General features: G+C 40.4%; 1 protein-coding gene and 1 long non-coding RNA gene across 3 annotated transcripts in view; one reads left to right on the top strand and one right to left on the bottom strand.

Annotated features, from left to right (window-relative positions):
- Positions 1 to 14,806, bottom strand: part of LOC309494167 (NACHT, LRR and PYD domains-containing protein 1 homolog) — a 57,586-nt gene that overhangs the window by 36,718 nt on the left and 6,062 nt on the right. The window contains exon 4 of the mRNA XM_082163415.1: positions 9,861 to 11,738. Coding sequence (XP_082019541.1) covers positions 9,861 to 11,738 — 1,878 coding nt within the window. The remainder of the gene's footprint in view (positions 1 to 9,860; positions 11,739 to 14,806) is intronic.
- LOC309494180 overlaps positions 6,626 to 14,806 on the top strand; it is a 243,646-nt gene continuing 235,465 nt past the window's right edge. The window contains exons 1-2 of one of the 2 annotated variants that reach the window (XR_014204244.1): positions 6,626 to 6,990; positions 8,025 to 8,454. This is a non-coding gene — a long non-coding RNA (uncharacterized lncRNA). The remainder of the gene's footprint in view (positions 6,991 to 8,024; positions 8,455 to 14,806) is intronic. The other variant, XR_014204245.1, reaches the window with a different exon arrangement.

Raw genomic sequence — 14,806 nt, 5'->3', positions numbered from 1 at the left:
ATTCGTCAGGGTTGTGGTAGCTCTCCATTATTATTTATAATGGTTGCAGAGTTATTATCTATATTGATTAAAAATAATGGTATTAAAGGTTTAACAGTATTGGATAGAGAAATAACTATAAGTCAGTTTGCTGACGACACAACATTGTTTCTAAAAGATGAACATCAAATTCCATTAGCTTTACATTCTATTGACCAGTTTTCTAAAGCCTCGGGGCTACATTTAAACCTAAGCAAATGTGTAATGTTAACATTGCATGAGTGTCCTTTGCTGTCATTATTTAATATACAAATTAAAAAGGAAGTGAAATATTTGGGGATCACTATTTCTAAAGATAAAGATGTTATGGAGAATAAAAATGTGTTGAATAACATAGATAAATGTAAGTCCATTCTTAATAGATGGCTGCAGAGGGATCTTAGCATCTTTGGAAGAGTTCTTTTGTCTAAAATGGATAGTTTGTCCAGACTCATCTATCCAGCCTTCTCCTTGCCCATATCGTCACGAATGATTAAATTAATAAATAAGGTGAATTTTAAATTTATTTGGAGGAATAGATGTCAGTATATAAGAAAGGATGACATGATTAAAAAATACGAAGATGGTGGTGTGAATGCGATTGATTTTGACATTATGAATGGTGTTTTGAAATTAAAATGGTTAAAATCCTTTATTCAAAATAGCCACTCCTTTTGGTTTATTGTTCCTACTGCTATCTTTAACAAATTGGGGGGAATACAATTTTTATTAGGTTGTGACTTTGAGTGTACCTCGTTACCAGTTAAACTTTCAGCCTTCCATCAGCAAGTGCTGCTCTATTGGAAATTACTGTTCAAACATAACTTCACGCCTCACAACTCTCCAGTTTGGAATAGTAGATATATAAAGTTTGGCAGAAAAGCTGTATTTATTGAGGAATGGAAATCTAAAGGGATTTGGGCTATTGCCCATTTCTTGGATGAGAATGGAAATTTGTTACTGCATAGAGAGTTTTGTGAGAAATACCAATTACAGTGTAACGTAAATGTTTTTAATAGAATGATCAGAGCAATACCAATCCCTTTAAGATTAATGGTTAAAGAAGACATGTTGTACTCCAAAATTTCCCCAGAACTGAGACAGCTCTTCTTAGAAGGCCTTGATTTCTGTGATAAAAAATGCACAAATAGAATCATCAGAAGTTTTATTTTACAGGCGTATTACCCAAACCCAATTAGACGCGATTATGTGCTTAGAGATTTTGATTTGGTTGAAAAAAAAAAAAATTAGGTTAAATTATTTATCTTTTCCCCTTCCTCCTAAAGTTAAGGAAGTGAACTTCAAAATTTTAAACGAGATTTATCCTACTAATGAATTTTTAAGATTGAAATTTAATTTTGAGGTGAATAATTGTGTTTTTTGTGAAACAAATATTGAAAATTTAGAGCATGTCTTCTTTTTGTGTGATATGGTGCAGCCCTTTTGGAGAGAGGTCCAGATCTGGTTAAGATTTAGGAGGGTCGAAATCCCACCCCTCACGGTGAAATTGATTAGGTTTGGTGTTTGTATGATTAACAAAGAGTGTGATTTAATGATTAATTTTCTTTTATGTTTCGCAAAATTTTTCATTCACAAATGTAGATGGTTTAAATCCAAACCCAACTTTAATCAATGGCTGAATGAGATTAAACTCTTGTGTAAATCATTAAAATTTGTTAAAAATCAGAAAGCCCGTAAATTGTTATTTCTTTTGAATAAGTTTAAATTAATTTAAAGCCCCTTTTTATTCTTATTTAAAAATTTTCATGTATATTATTTTTTGTTTATTGTAAGTTTTTTTTTGTTTTTTTTGTTTGTTTGTTTTTCGTTCTTGTAATATGCTCAACCTAAGGTGAAATAACTGCTGTTGTATTCAGTGAATGGTAATGTACCTTGTTTGTTTGTGTTAAAGCTTAATAAAAAAAAAAATTAAAAAAAAAAATTAAAAAAAAAAAAAAAAAAAAAATTAAAAAAAGTTAAGCCAAAGTGTCTCGATTGCCCCCCGGTGGCTGGTCCCAGTATAGGTCATAAACCGAGAGTCTCGATCGCCCCCCGGTGGCTTGTCCCAGTATAGCTCATAAACCCAGAGTCTCGATCGCCCCCAAGTGGCCCCCCGGTATAGGTCATAAACCCCGCCTCCCCATGAGGTCTAATGAACGCGATGGAAACTAAATCAAATTACACTTCAAATAATTTTTTTCCAAAGATGTTTTCTGTCATTTTAGGTCATTTTTATCACGCTGATTTAAGTTTGTGTTTTTTTTTTTTTTTTTTTTTATACGTTCGATCTTAGTTAGTTATTTGATGCTATAAAAACGGGGCTGTGACGTCATGATTGACAGCTTCTCTAAATTAAGTAGTCACTGAGGCACCAATGGACTTTTTTTGGATCTTCGGGAGGAGATTGGAGCTTCAGCTTTAATTTGTACATGTCCATAACTGTTTTTTTTTTTCACACAGTTAACTATGTACTAACCGTTTCTGCAGGAGTTAGGGCGGAACTTTGATATCACGGCTTTACTTCTGGCTCACTACTATGCAGTAGGGATGTCACGATACCAAATTCCAGTAGTCGGTTCAAATACCATTAAAATTTTACGGTTCTCGGTACCAATTTCGGTACCACAGCAAAATCTGTTGGAACTATTTTTCTATTTTATTTAACTATTTGAAAAAAATATTACTTTATAGGTAAATAATACATATAAGCACTGAAGGCTACATGCTGTTTAAACGTAAATATTGCTTATATAAAAATCAAGTGAAAAATAAGCAACCTTCTATGCACACATTATTATTAGTAGTAGTAGTAGTAGTATTTTTAATACATGGAGGCGTAGCTTAATCTACTGTACAGTAGCCTAATATAATTATTTCTGTCAATTTCTTCAAGTTAAACCGAAATTATATTTTGACGGGTTGCTGTGAAGACCTTTGAGTTTCTGTGATATGCCAATAGTTTTTCTCAAATGAAACGGTAAAATGCTCATGAAGTGACTCTCTGAGCGGCTCTGGAGATGAATTTCATCGTGTCGTGAGGCAGCAGAGACTGAAAACAGCGCGAGCGTCACTCGTGCTTCAGTGTGTGTGTGTGTGTGTGTGTGAGGTAAATGAAACCGCGCGTCTGCGCCATTCATTCACACAGAGACCAGCAGAACATGCAGGGTTAATATTTAAATTGTCTTTTTGCGGTTTAATATACACAGACACAAAATATATTGTGGTATATTTCGGCTACAGTGCTTCTAGTAAAAAAGTTAGTCTGGAGCCCCGCACTAAGCGACTGAAAGCAGCTGCCTACCGGTACTACAGAAATGCTGGTATCGTCACATTTTTTAAAATTCAGTACCGACTTGGTACCGAAGTACCAATACTTTTGACAACACTACTATGCAGACTCTGGTCCCGCATTCACTACTATGCAGACTCTGGTCCCGCGTTCACTACTGCGCAGACTCAGGTCCCACGTTCACTACTGCGCAGACTCGGGTCCCGCGTTCACTACTGCGCAGACTCGGGTCCCGCGTTCACTACTGCGCAGACTCGGGTCCCGCGTTCAGTACTGCGCAGACTTAGGTCCCGCGTTCACTACTGCGCAGACTCGGGTCCCACGTTCACTACTGCACAGACTGAGGTCCCGTGTTCACTACTGCGCAGACTCGGGTCCCACGTTCACTACTGCGCAGACTCAGGTCCCGCATTCACTACTGCGCAGACTCGGGTCCCGCGTTCACTACTGCACAGACTTAGGTCCCGCGTTCACTACTGCGCAGACTCGGGTCCCACGTTCACTACTGCCCAGACTTAGGTCCCGCGTTCACTACTGTGCAGACTCGGGTCCTGCGTTCACTACTGCGCAGACTCGGGTCCCGCGTTCACTACTGCACAGACTTAGGTCCCGCGTTCACTACTGCGCAGACTCGGGTCCCACGTTCACTACTGCGCAGACTCGCGTCCCGCGTTCACTACTGCGCAGACTCGGGTCCCGCGTTCACTACTGCGCAGACTCGGGTCCCGCGTTCACTACTGCGCAGACTCGCGTCCCGCGTTCACTACTGCGCAGACTCGGGTCCAGTGTTCACTACTGCGCAGACTCGGGTCCCGCGTTCACTACTGCGCAGACTTAGGTCCCGCGTTCACTACTGTGCAGACTCGGGTCCCGCATTCACTACTGCGCAGACTTAGGTCCCGCGTTCACTACTGCGCAGACTCGGGTCCCGCATTCACTACTGTTCAGACTCGCGTCCCGCGTTCACTACTGCGCAGACTCGGGTCCCACGTTCACCACTGCGCAGACTCAGGTTCCAAATCTACACAAGGTGTCAGCGCCATATTAGGACTTTGGCGGCTTCAGTTTCCACCAATGGAAGAGAGTGAAGAGGCGTCATCCATCTTATTTTACAGTCTATGGTAGGGACCAGTACAATATGGGCATAATGGCACTCCTCATTATAGGCGCACATACTTTTAAAACAAGACAATGATTATCTAGTCTCCAAGTCAGTTTAGTTATAACTCAAGATAGCAAGATGGAAAGCAATGTATTGTAAGGCTGCTGCCAGTATGTCTGGTTGACCCCTCGATGGAACAAAAGGCCCCCCCTGGACATTAACACTTGAACTATCTCCTGCATATGTAACAGGGATTTTGAGGCGCTGCACACAGTGCAGTTCGCACTTCACACACACATCTCCCCTTCATCCCCCCTCCTCCTCACCTGAAATACACTGAAAACCTATGCAATGTAAAGTATGTACAAGAAGTATCTAGGCATGTTTGATATTATTTAAAGTGTCTCAGTGCGCCTGGTAAAATGGTCTCATTCTCCCAACCATAATGAAAAGCTAAAAGAAGTTATAAAGTATTAGAAAGTGATGTGCCCCTTAAAGGTGTTTTTCCCTCCCCATATCTTCCATTCAGACTGTACCTCCGTATGTAAAACAAGAACCTATTCAAATACAAATTCTGATCTCCCAGTGTGAATCCCTGAATAGGGAACCAAAATCTAATTATAATGACAGACCACCATTTGGTAAGAATATTGAATTATCTGGGTATATAAGGAAAAGGTGTAGAAAAGTTCGAGGAGTCTGTAGGTTGACTGCCCACACAACCGCATGTGTGTAATTTTCGTTGCCAGGTAATAATCCTTACAAATCCTTCGATTCCCGAATTGTTGTTATGTTATGATTAACTGATGTTTCTATTCTTGCGAATGGGATTTTGAATTATTGCTTCATTACCTGGTCAATAAATTGTAAACGTTTGATTTTATTCTGAACGACTCTGAGACTTGTTTTTCCCAAATAAGATTAACGGATTCGTATATCACCATAAGGCTGCGTCAGAGATTAGCGACGGCTAAAAGCTGATATCAGGGAGTGTGCGGGCGACTTGGATGAGAGGATGTGTTTGTCCGACTAGGATCAGCACGACGCTGTTTGGGTAACCTAGCTTGGACGCTTCCGATGACTTCTGTTCTAATTTAATGTTACATTAGGTAAATGTTCGGGCTTGGCTAATCCAAGGCTATTAAAGAGCCCAAACTTACTAAAGTAAAAACGATTGAATTAAGTTCCTGAAGGGCATCCGAGGGGGCTATTGAATATATCTTTGATTGATGCGCGGGTACGGCATAATCCTAGATATTTAGCCAACTGCCCCAGCTTCTGATCTTCGGGGCTGACCACTTGTGTTGGAGACCTTGGTAAGGATCTCGAAGCGATATAGTTTTCCTGATCTAAGCGGGTAAAGTATAAACAGAGTTTAAGAGAATAATCAAATATTCGTTCACGTTTAATGATGCACAGATATCATTAAAACCTTTTCATTTATGGAGTCAGATGAAACGAGCTATTGCATGTGAGAAAATATATTGCATTTAATCTTGTTGTGTTGCGTAAAAGGAAAGACAGTAACACGCAGAGAAACCTTCCCCGTTTCATTGGAGACCTTCTTTGGACCAATAGACGGGCTTACAGTATTGACATTGACTATTGATTTATAGGCTATATTGCATTTAAAATGTTGATTGGCTGGACATGCTGGTCAATATGGATGCACATCTCTCAGGAAATAATAACCATTAAGTATCAAGTATTGCTTTTATCATTTAAAACACAGTGACATGCTATGGCACGCCATTTTAGCTTTAATTCATTCACAGGATGCATTTTTGATATCAATAATTAAATTTGTACTATTTCAAATGTGAATTCTTGATATTAAGAATGTATTTTTTCTATTTCTGATATCAGGAATTACATTTTCATTAAGTCCTAGTTAAATGAGGGAGGATTGTAGTGGGGGCACTGGGTGTCAGGTGCAGAGGTGGGTAGTAACGAAGTACATTTACTTGAGTATTTTTTTGGAAAAATTTTACTTTTAAGAGTAGATTTGAATGTGGGTACTTTTACTTTTACTCGAGTACATTTCTAATGAAAAAACTGTACTTTTACTTCGTTAAGCTGGGCGACGTTCCTCTCGTTACTTTATTTTAATGCAATATGTGTTGTTAAATGCGTAGTTTATTCCAAGCGCGCTGTATCTTTTTACATTGCTCAATTCACAAATGAATCACTCTTTTGAGTCGATTCTGTTCAAAGACTTCATCAAACAAGTTGGCAGATCTATCTAAATCGGTTCGCGAATCAGTTTGAATGATCTGTTCAGTTCCTGCACGCACTGAATCGTCTGAAGCGCTTTCAATTCACACTGGACTCGGATTCGTAACTGGAAGATTTAAGAATATCAAGAGCGTTAGATGAAGTGGCAGTGGACCTACAGTACAGTCAAGTGAGAGCAAATCTTCAAATGCATCATATTTTTGCCAGCGATGAAGATCTTTATTAGTTGAACATCTTCGTAAGCTGTCTGTGAATGAATGATTACACAGGACGATATATTCGATTTCATTTCACTCAGGTAATACATTTTACAACCAAACAGATTATTACGCCACGATAGCACTCAGTGCCGGCCCGAGCCTTTTGGGGGCCCTAAGCAGAATTTGATTTGGGGGGCCCCTCCCACCACGCAGAGTCACCTGTGCTTGACGATTATTGACACAATGTCACGCTATAATGTTACATTATAAATTAATACAATGAGGTTATGTATAAATACAAAATAAATACTTAATAAAAATAGATACTTAAAGTTTTAACTTTTTCTTTACTCTTTTACTAACTCTTGGAAACTTCTGAAAACAAACTGTCACAAAACATATTAAAAAAATTATTTGCAAAATATCCTCCAACGTTTTGCAACACTTTGCAGTTTGAATGATGTCTTGTATGAACATGACGGAGTATGTTTTTATGTTTCCACTGTTCGATCGCGCCCGCGACTCACACACACACACACACACACACACAAACACACACACACACAACATATTCCAGCTTTGTAATCTTCCACTGTGATGTTTCCAAGCACATTTTTGCGCGTGTGAAGAGGATGTTTTTTTCAGTCGATATTGGAACGTAAGTGAAGTACAAAGCCTATGATAAAGAATAGTTTACCATCCAAATCCATCGCGAATGTTGAAACATTTTGATTCTAAAGAGAGAGATAAGTGAGCCCAACGCCGCTTACTTTCACTTTCGCTTTAAATTATTTCGTTTTGGCTTGTTTATAGTTATTTTTTTATTCTTGTTCTGTTCTGAATATCATTACATTTAAAGGATAAATCATTGATCAAATCAAATTTTTGTGACATGGCTTAACATTACCGTGACTTTGCGCACAAATTGTCTATGCACGCGAGGTTATGCGCATGACTCAAACACTGGCAGAGACAGCAGCAGTTGTAGGCAGGTATATTGATCATGAAATCAGAATTTTCTTGTCTTGAATTATTAATCCTTTCATTCATTTATGTCACTTGTTTAAGTTAATTAATATGTAAAAAAAATTAAAATAAAAAACTCGATTGGGGGCCCCCTGGTGGCGAGGGGCCCCAAGCAGCCGCTTAGTTCGCTTATGCCTCGGGCCGGCCCTGATAGCACTACTAGAAAGTATGACATTACCCGTTTTTTGGACATATACATTAATTTATACATTAAATAATCTACCATTGTTCACAGTTTATGAACACCCGCCATCCCGCGGTAGTGTGTGTGTGTATTGTTGCGCAGGGGCGTGCGAACTCGACTTGAGAACGAATGCCTTTGCCTGCCGTAGACACACAGTTAACCAGTTTAAACATGCTTGCAGAAATATACATTTGATTATATTTTGGAGAACAGACAGAAGATCCGTCGATGTACTTTTTTTTGTTTTGTTTTTTGTGTTCAGATGTTCAGTAGCAGTCATGAGCGCGAGCACATGTGAAGAGTTTTAACTCTTTCTTCTCTGTGTCAATTACATGCCTTTGAATGCAACACTCTGCAGATTCACTTTATTTCGACATTGTCTAATTATCCAAATGTAGTTGTATAAGTTACTATTATACAAACCAAAGGACAGGCAATGATTTTCGGGCTATACAGGTGGCAGAAATAATGCTTGTTTCTTCTGTTTTTGTTGCAAAGATAGCCTATCTACTTATGATAATAATAATCATTTAAATTAAAAAAAATCTAAATAATATCATTTTATATATATGACGACTTCAGATGCAAAAGCCTCTAAGTACCATCTGAAATTTTCTCCTAAAAGAGCATTTTTATCAAGCTTGTATGTTTATGTTCATTTATTTCACTTAAATGGCAATGAAAAGTACTTATTAATTGTCATTAAAGTGAAATTACTGAACTTAAATATACAAGCTTGATAAAAATGCTTGTTTTAGAAGAAAATTTCAGATGGCACTCAGAGGCTTTTGCATCATGAAGTCTTCATATATATACTGTATAGATAGGCCTATATGATCCAAAGTAACTAGTAACTCGCTACTTGAGTAGTTTTTTCATTGGATACTTTTTTACTCTTACTCAAGTAACTATTAAGATTTTTACTTTTACTTTTACTTTGAGTAAATATTTCTATAAGTACTTGTACTTTTACTTGAGTACAGTTTTTGGATACTCTACCCACCTCTGGTCAGGTGTGACTGAGTGACAATGGCTAATGGTTTACATGGCTAATGGGTCAGGTATGAGGGCCCCTTAACAGAATTTTGCTTAGGGCCCCAGGGAGGTCAGGATCGGCTCTGCGCGTGAAGAACAAGTATAGCGCTCTCTACTCCAGTGTGGTGATCTAAAAGACACCCGGGAGAAAGTTACATGAACAGCAATAAACTCCAGAAAGATAAAGTCATTTTATGCGAAACCATAGACCTTTCTCTACAGATCAAGTACAATAAACAAAGATCAGCGCATCTCTATTCGAAACTGCTAAGTATTTAAATTAATTTGTGTACACTCACAATAAAACAGAACACTGTGGCTTTGTAAAATAAATAAAACAAACAGGATGTGTTTTCTGTCGTCTCGTTTTCCTTCCCGTCAACTAGTTTGTGGAGCGCTTCACAAAAATAAACCAAACTCAGCAGAATACTGTCACACAGCTTTCTCTTTTCTTTTGTTAATCTGTTGATTATTTAAGTCAAATATATTTAGCATATTTATTCTTTTTATACAGGCCTATAGACTATAACTTTATGAAAACAAATTAGTATTTGTATTTTATTTTAAATGTAACTCCATTTTTCCTTAAATCATTCTGGCGACCCAGGGTTTGGAAACCTGTGCTCTAGGGAACTGAGTTTGGCTCCCCTAGTATAAGTGAACCTCAGGGAATATAATAAATAATGTAAAAACTCCATGGCATGACCCCTGTAAAGATGTAACATGCATTATTAAAAAGGATTCTTTAGCTATTAATGATTAAACACTCACAGAGCTTTTCTGCAGTTGACCACAGCTGGTACCAGTCTTCTTCTACCCTCAGCTGATGTGTTGTATTTCTTGAGGTTCAGCTCATCCAGCGGCTCCTCTGAGATCTGAAGCATGTAGGAGATTGTTGAGCAGTGAGACGGAGAGAGTTTCTCCTCTGAGTGTTTGTCTGATTTCACAAACTCCTGAATCTCTCTGGACAGAGTCTGATCTTTCACTTCCAGCAGACAGAGGAACAGATTGATGGATTGATCAGCTGAGAGATACACCTTAAAATCCTCATCATCATGATCATATCCATCTTTGATCTTGTGTTTAATGTACTGTGTGATTCTCCTGATGTCCTCTGAGCTGTTCTCTGTGTGTGTCAGTAGATCCTGTAAGAGTCTCTGATTGGACTCCAGTGAGACGCCCAGGAGGAACCGCAGGAACAGATCCAGATGTCCATTCTCACTCCAGAGGGCTTTATCTACTGCTGATGTTAGTAGATCATACAGAGAGACTTCATCAGACCTGAATTCATCCAGAAGCTGCAGTGGTTCCTTGTTCTTCATTAAATAGCAGTAAAACACATAGAAAGCAGCAAGAAACTCCTGAACGCTCAGATGAATGAAGCTGTAGACTTTCCTCTGATGAATCACAGATTCCTCCTTAAAGATCTCAGTGCAAATCCCAGAATGCACTGAGGCGTCAGTGACGTCTATGCCGCTCTCAATCAGGTCCTCCTCATAGAACATCACATTGCCCTTCATCAGCTGATGGAAAGCCACTTCAGCAAGTTTCACAATCACTTCTCTGTTGGACTGCAGGAGTTTCTCTGGATCTCTCTCTTCATACTTCTGATTCCTCATGTTGATCTGAATCAGCAGGAAGTGGATGTACATTTCAGTCAGAGTTTGAGGGATTTCTGCACTCAGATCTTCTTCCAGGAGCTTCTGAAGCACAGTAGAGGAGATCCAGCAGAAGACGGGTATGTGGCACATGATGTGGAGGCTTCTTGCTCTTCTGATGTGTGAGATGATTCTGCTGGCTTGATGCTCATCACTGATTCTCTTCCTGAAATATTCCTCCTTCTGAGGATCATTGAATCCCTGAATCTCTGTCAGACGGTGGATGTATTTGGAGGGGATCTGATTGGCTGCTGCTGGTCTGGAGGTGATCCAGATGAGAGCCGAGGGAAGCAGATCTCCTTTCATGAGCTTTGACATCAACACACCCACTGATGAAGTCTCAGTCACATCAGAAACTTCCTGAGCGTCTGAAAACATCAGTGTGATTCTGCTTTCATCCAGACCATCAAAGATGAACACAACTTTACACTCCTCATAAATCTTTGAGTCCAGATCTTGAAGTTCAGGATGAAAGTCCAGCAAAAGTCTGTGAAGACTGTACTGATCATCTCGGATCAAGTTCAGCTCTCGAAATGGAAGCACAAACATGAAATCTACATCCTGATTGTCTTTTCCCTCGGCCCAGTCCAGAATGAACTTCTGCACAGAGACGGTTTTCCCGATTCCAGCGATGCCTTTAGTGAGAACAGTCTTGATCTGCTCTTTCTCCTCGCGTCCTGGTTCAGGAGAGGCTTTAAAGATGTCATTGCAGTAGATTGGAGTGTCTTGTGAGTGTTGTGTTCTGGCTGTTTTCTCCATCTGTAAAACCTCATGTTCTTCATTCACTCCTTCTCTCTCTCCCTCTATGATGTAGAGCTGTGTGTAGATCCTGTTCAGGAGGGTTTCATTCTCTTGAAGTTTCAGTCCCTCAAATAATCTCTCATACTTGTTCTTCATGCTGGCTTTGTGTCTGTGTTTGACTCTCTGTAGTTCATCATTCACTGGTTGAGGAGAATCCTGGTCTCCAGTCTGATCATCTATATAAACTCTGCTGAGATTTAAGAACATGAAAAATAACATAAATTAAAATCTAAATCTACACAATCTTGTCAATCTTGTATTTTCTGTACAATTAATGCGTTTCATTTCAGTTTTAGTTCAACACTTTTTGCATTGCATAGCTCTCTGACTCCAGATCCTGAGAAAACACAAAGAAATATTTTTTTTCCTGTCTGCCATTTCATTTATTTTAATTAGGGCTGCAATAAGTAATTGATAAAATGGATAATAATAGATAATGAAAATAATTGATGATGAATTTGATTATGGATTAGTCGCATCTGCACACTGTGCACAGAAACCATCAGCCAGTCTCGTCGTTTTATAGTAGTGAATAGCTGTGGATAAAACACAGCTGTGGAAATTGGCGGAGGACACAGAGAGATCTTCTGTGGGAAAGGTGCAGGACTCAAGTTGTCTGAAACATGGGAATGCTTTATGTTTTTAAGCTCTTCAAACAAAAGCATAAGCGTTTACCGTGGCTAGCACTGTTGTGCTTTGACAGATGAGTGTGCTGTTTATTACCTTTGAGACGTGTTTTTCTCAGTGCATAACTTACATTTTACAGCTACATCTCTATCTTTAAATGTTAGAAAGGATTTCCAACGTTAGCGTATTTCCATTTTGCATAAACTGACATGAATGAGTGCAGATGCGTAAATTGACAAATGCATTTTGAAAAAACTATAGTCTGAATAAAATATACATTTTGCTAAAATATTTCATATTATAAATTAGGTTTAGGTTTAAAGTTCTACATGTAACACAAATAATCATATTTTTTAAGAAAGCAGGGATACTGTTGGAATAACCTATTAAAGCAATATAATTACTGTGTTCAGAGTGAATGTGTGTTTCTCATAGCCTTCCTCATGCTTTTGTTTATGTTTATTATCATTTTTAATTCAGTCATTTCAACTTCAGTAGTTTTTTGGTTTAGAACGTCATGTCTGTATTTAAAAAAAAATGTTTGGGGGGGGGGGGGGTGCACATAATATACAGCATAAATTAATTCACTATATTTGTTTTCATAGTCTTTATATTACACATTATTTGGAGGACAACATTGAGCAGGAACAACATTTTTAAAAATAGTGGATTTAAATTAAATTAAAAAAAAATTCATCTTCCAGAATTCATATTCATTTTATTTTTGGGATTTTCCATCTGATTCATTGAAAAAATAAATCAACAAATTAATCCAAAATAATCGTTAGTTGCAGCCCTATTGCAAATCTCATCTCTCTGTGTGAATTCAGTGTGTTTTTTACTCGGTTACTAACGTAACCTCGGTTCTCTCTAGAAGAGGGAACGAGTACTGCGTAAGATATCTTACGCTTGGGGAAAATCCTTTTTCCGCGAGATATTGAAGCCAAAAATTATCCTTAATTTTGTAATAATGCAAAACGCGTTGCGGCAGCATGCAGACATAGGCGAGGCAGCTCGCGCACCTATTGGCTGCTCTGCGGCAACTGCAGCAGCCTATCGAGCGAGGCCTGGCGTGACGTGACGCCAGACCCAATGAGGGTGCTTCGCGCCCGCTGCGTCACGTGAGCCATACATGAGCCAGCGCGTCCCTGCTCTTGGAGAAAAATTCCGGACAGTGAGCGTTTTCTTGAGACGCGAACAGGTCTACTTCCGCTCTGCCGAATTTCTTCCACAGTAGTTGGACTGTCTGTGGGTGTAGAGACCATTCGCCTGCCGGAACATTGTTCCTGGACAGTCTGTCTGGTCCTATATTTAGGAGCCCTGGCACGTGCGCTGCTCTGAGCGAGCGCAGGTTGCACTGAGCCCATACCAGGAGGCGTTCTGCTAGCCTGTACAGGCTCCTGGACCTGAGGCCGCCCTGGCGATTTATGTAGGACACCACAGACATGTTGTCCGAGCGGACCAGGACGTGGCGTCCTTTTATTTGGGGACAAAAACGTGTCAGCGCGTTGTCTACTGCCAGCATTTCGAGGCAGTTTATGTGCAGGAGCTTCTCCCGTTCTGACCACTGGCCGAAGAACGGTCTGCCCTCGAGCAGCGCTCCCCATCTCGAGGTGGATGCGTCCGTGGACACCACTCTCACCCTCGAGGAAGTCCCCAGGCTTACACCTGATTGGTACCAGTCGTCCGTTCTCCAAGGTTTCAGAGCTGTGACGCACTTCTGATTGACCTTGAGGCGAAGCAGACCGGATGCCCACGCTTGGCGTGGGACTCGCGCTTTTAGCCAAAACTGCAGCGGGCGCATGCGGAGCAGGCCCAGCTGGAGCACTGATGATGCTGAGGCCATGAGACCCAGCATCTTCTGAAATTTCTTGAGCGGGACAGACGCGCCGCAGCGGAACGAGTTCGCTGTGCGCTGAATGTCTACCGCGCGCTGTGGTGATAGTCGCGCTATCATGGACAGCGAGTCCAACTCTGTGCCCAGGAAAGATATCGTCTGACTGGGGGACAGAGAGCTCTTCGCCCAATTGACACTGAGACCCAAATTCTCGAGGTGATCGAGTAAAATGGTCGTGTGTTCTATGAGCACTGAGCGAGATTGCGCTAGAATCAGCCAATCGTCCAAATAGTTCAGTACTCGCACGCCCCTCATTCTGAGGGGTGCGAGCGCCGCATCCATGCACTTCGTAAATGTACGGGGTGCCAGGGATAAACCGAACGTCAGGACTGTGTACTGTGTACCGCGGGACAGCGGGCACATTTATCACACCGAAAGCATTGTTCGCTTGAGTGAAGCGAATGCACGCTGGTTTCGTTTTTACAGAAACCGTGAGACATGCATAACGTGGTGTTTGTGGGCACTGGGTAGTGGGCACATTTACCACGTTTGAAGCGCAACCGATCTGAGTCGATTTTATGTGCGCGGGCCCTGCGTGACAGGCTGTGCTTGTGTGTAGAGATGGGCACTGGGCAGTGGGCATTCTTACTACACATGAGACACCAGAAAATACACTCTTTTGGGGATTTATCTGGGTAGCCGTAAAAACGGCATTTGTGTGCAGGCAAGCGGATGACAGAACCGGCTTGTTGGCTGCAGAAAACACTGGAACAGTCACATTTGCTGGAACTGGA

This window comes from Leuciscus leuciscus (assembly GCF_965113295.1).
Source record: "Leuciscus leuciscus genome assembly, chromosome: 3".
Lineage (NCBI taxonomy): Eukaryota > Metazoa > Chordata > Actinopteri > Cypriniformes > Leuciscidae > Leuciscus > Leuciscus leuciscus.
This window is presented reverse-complemented; position numbering and strand designations above follow the sequence as displayed.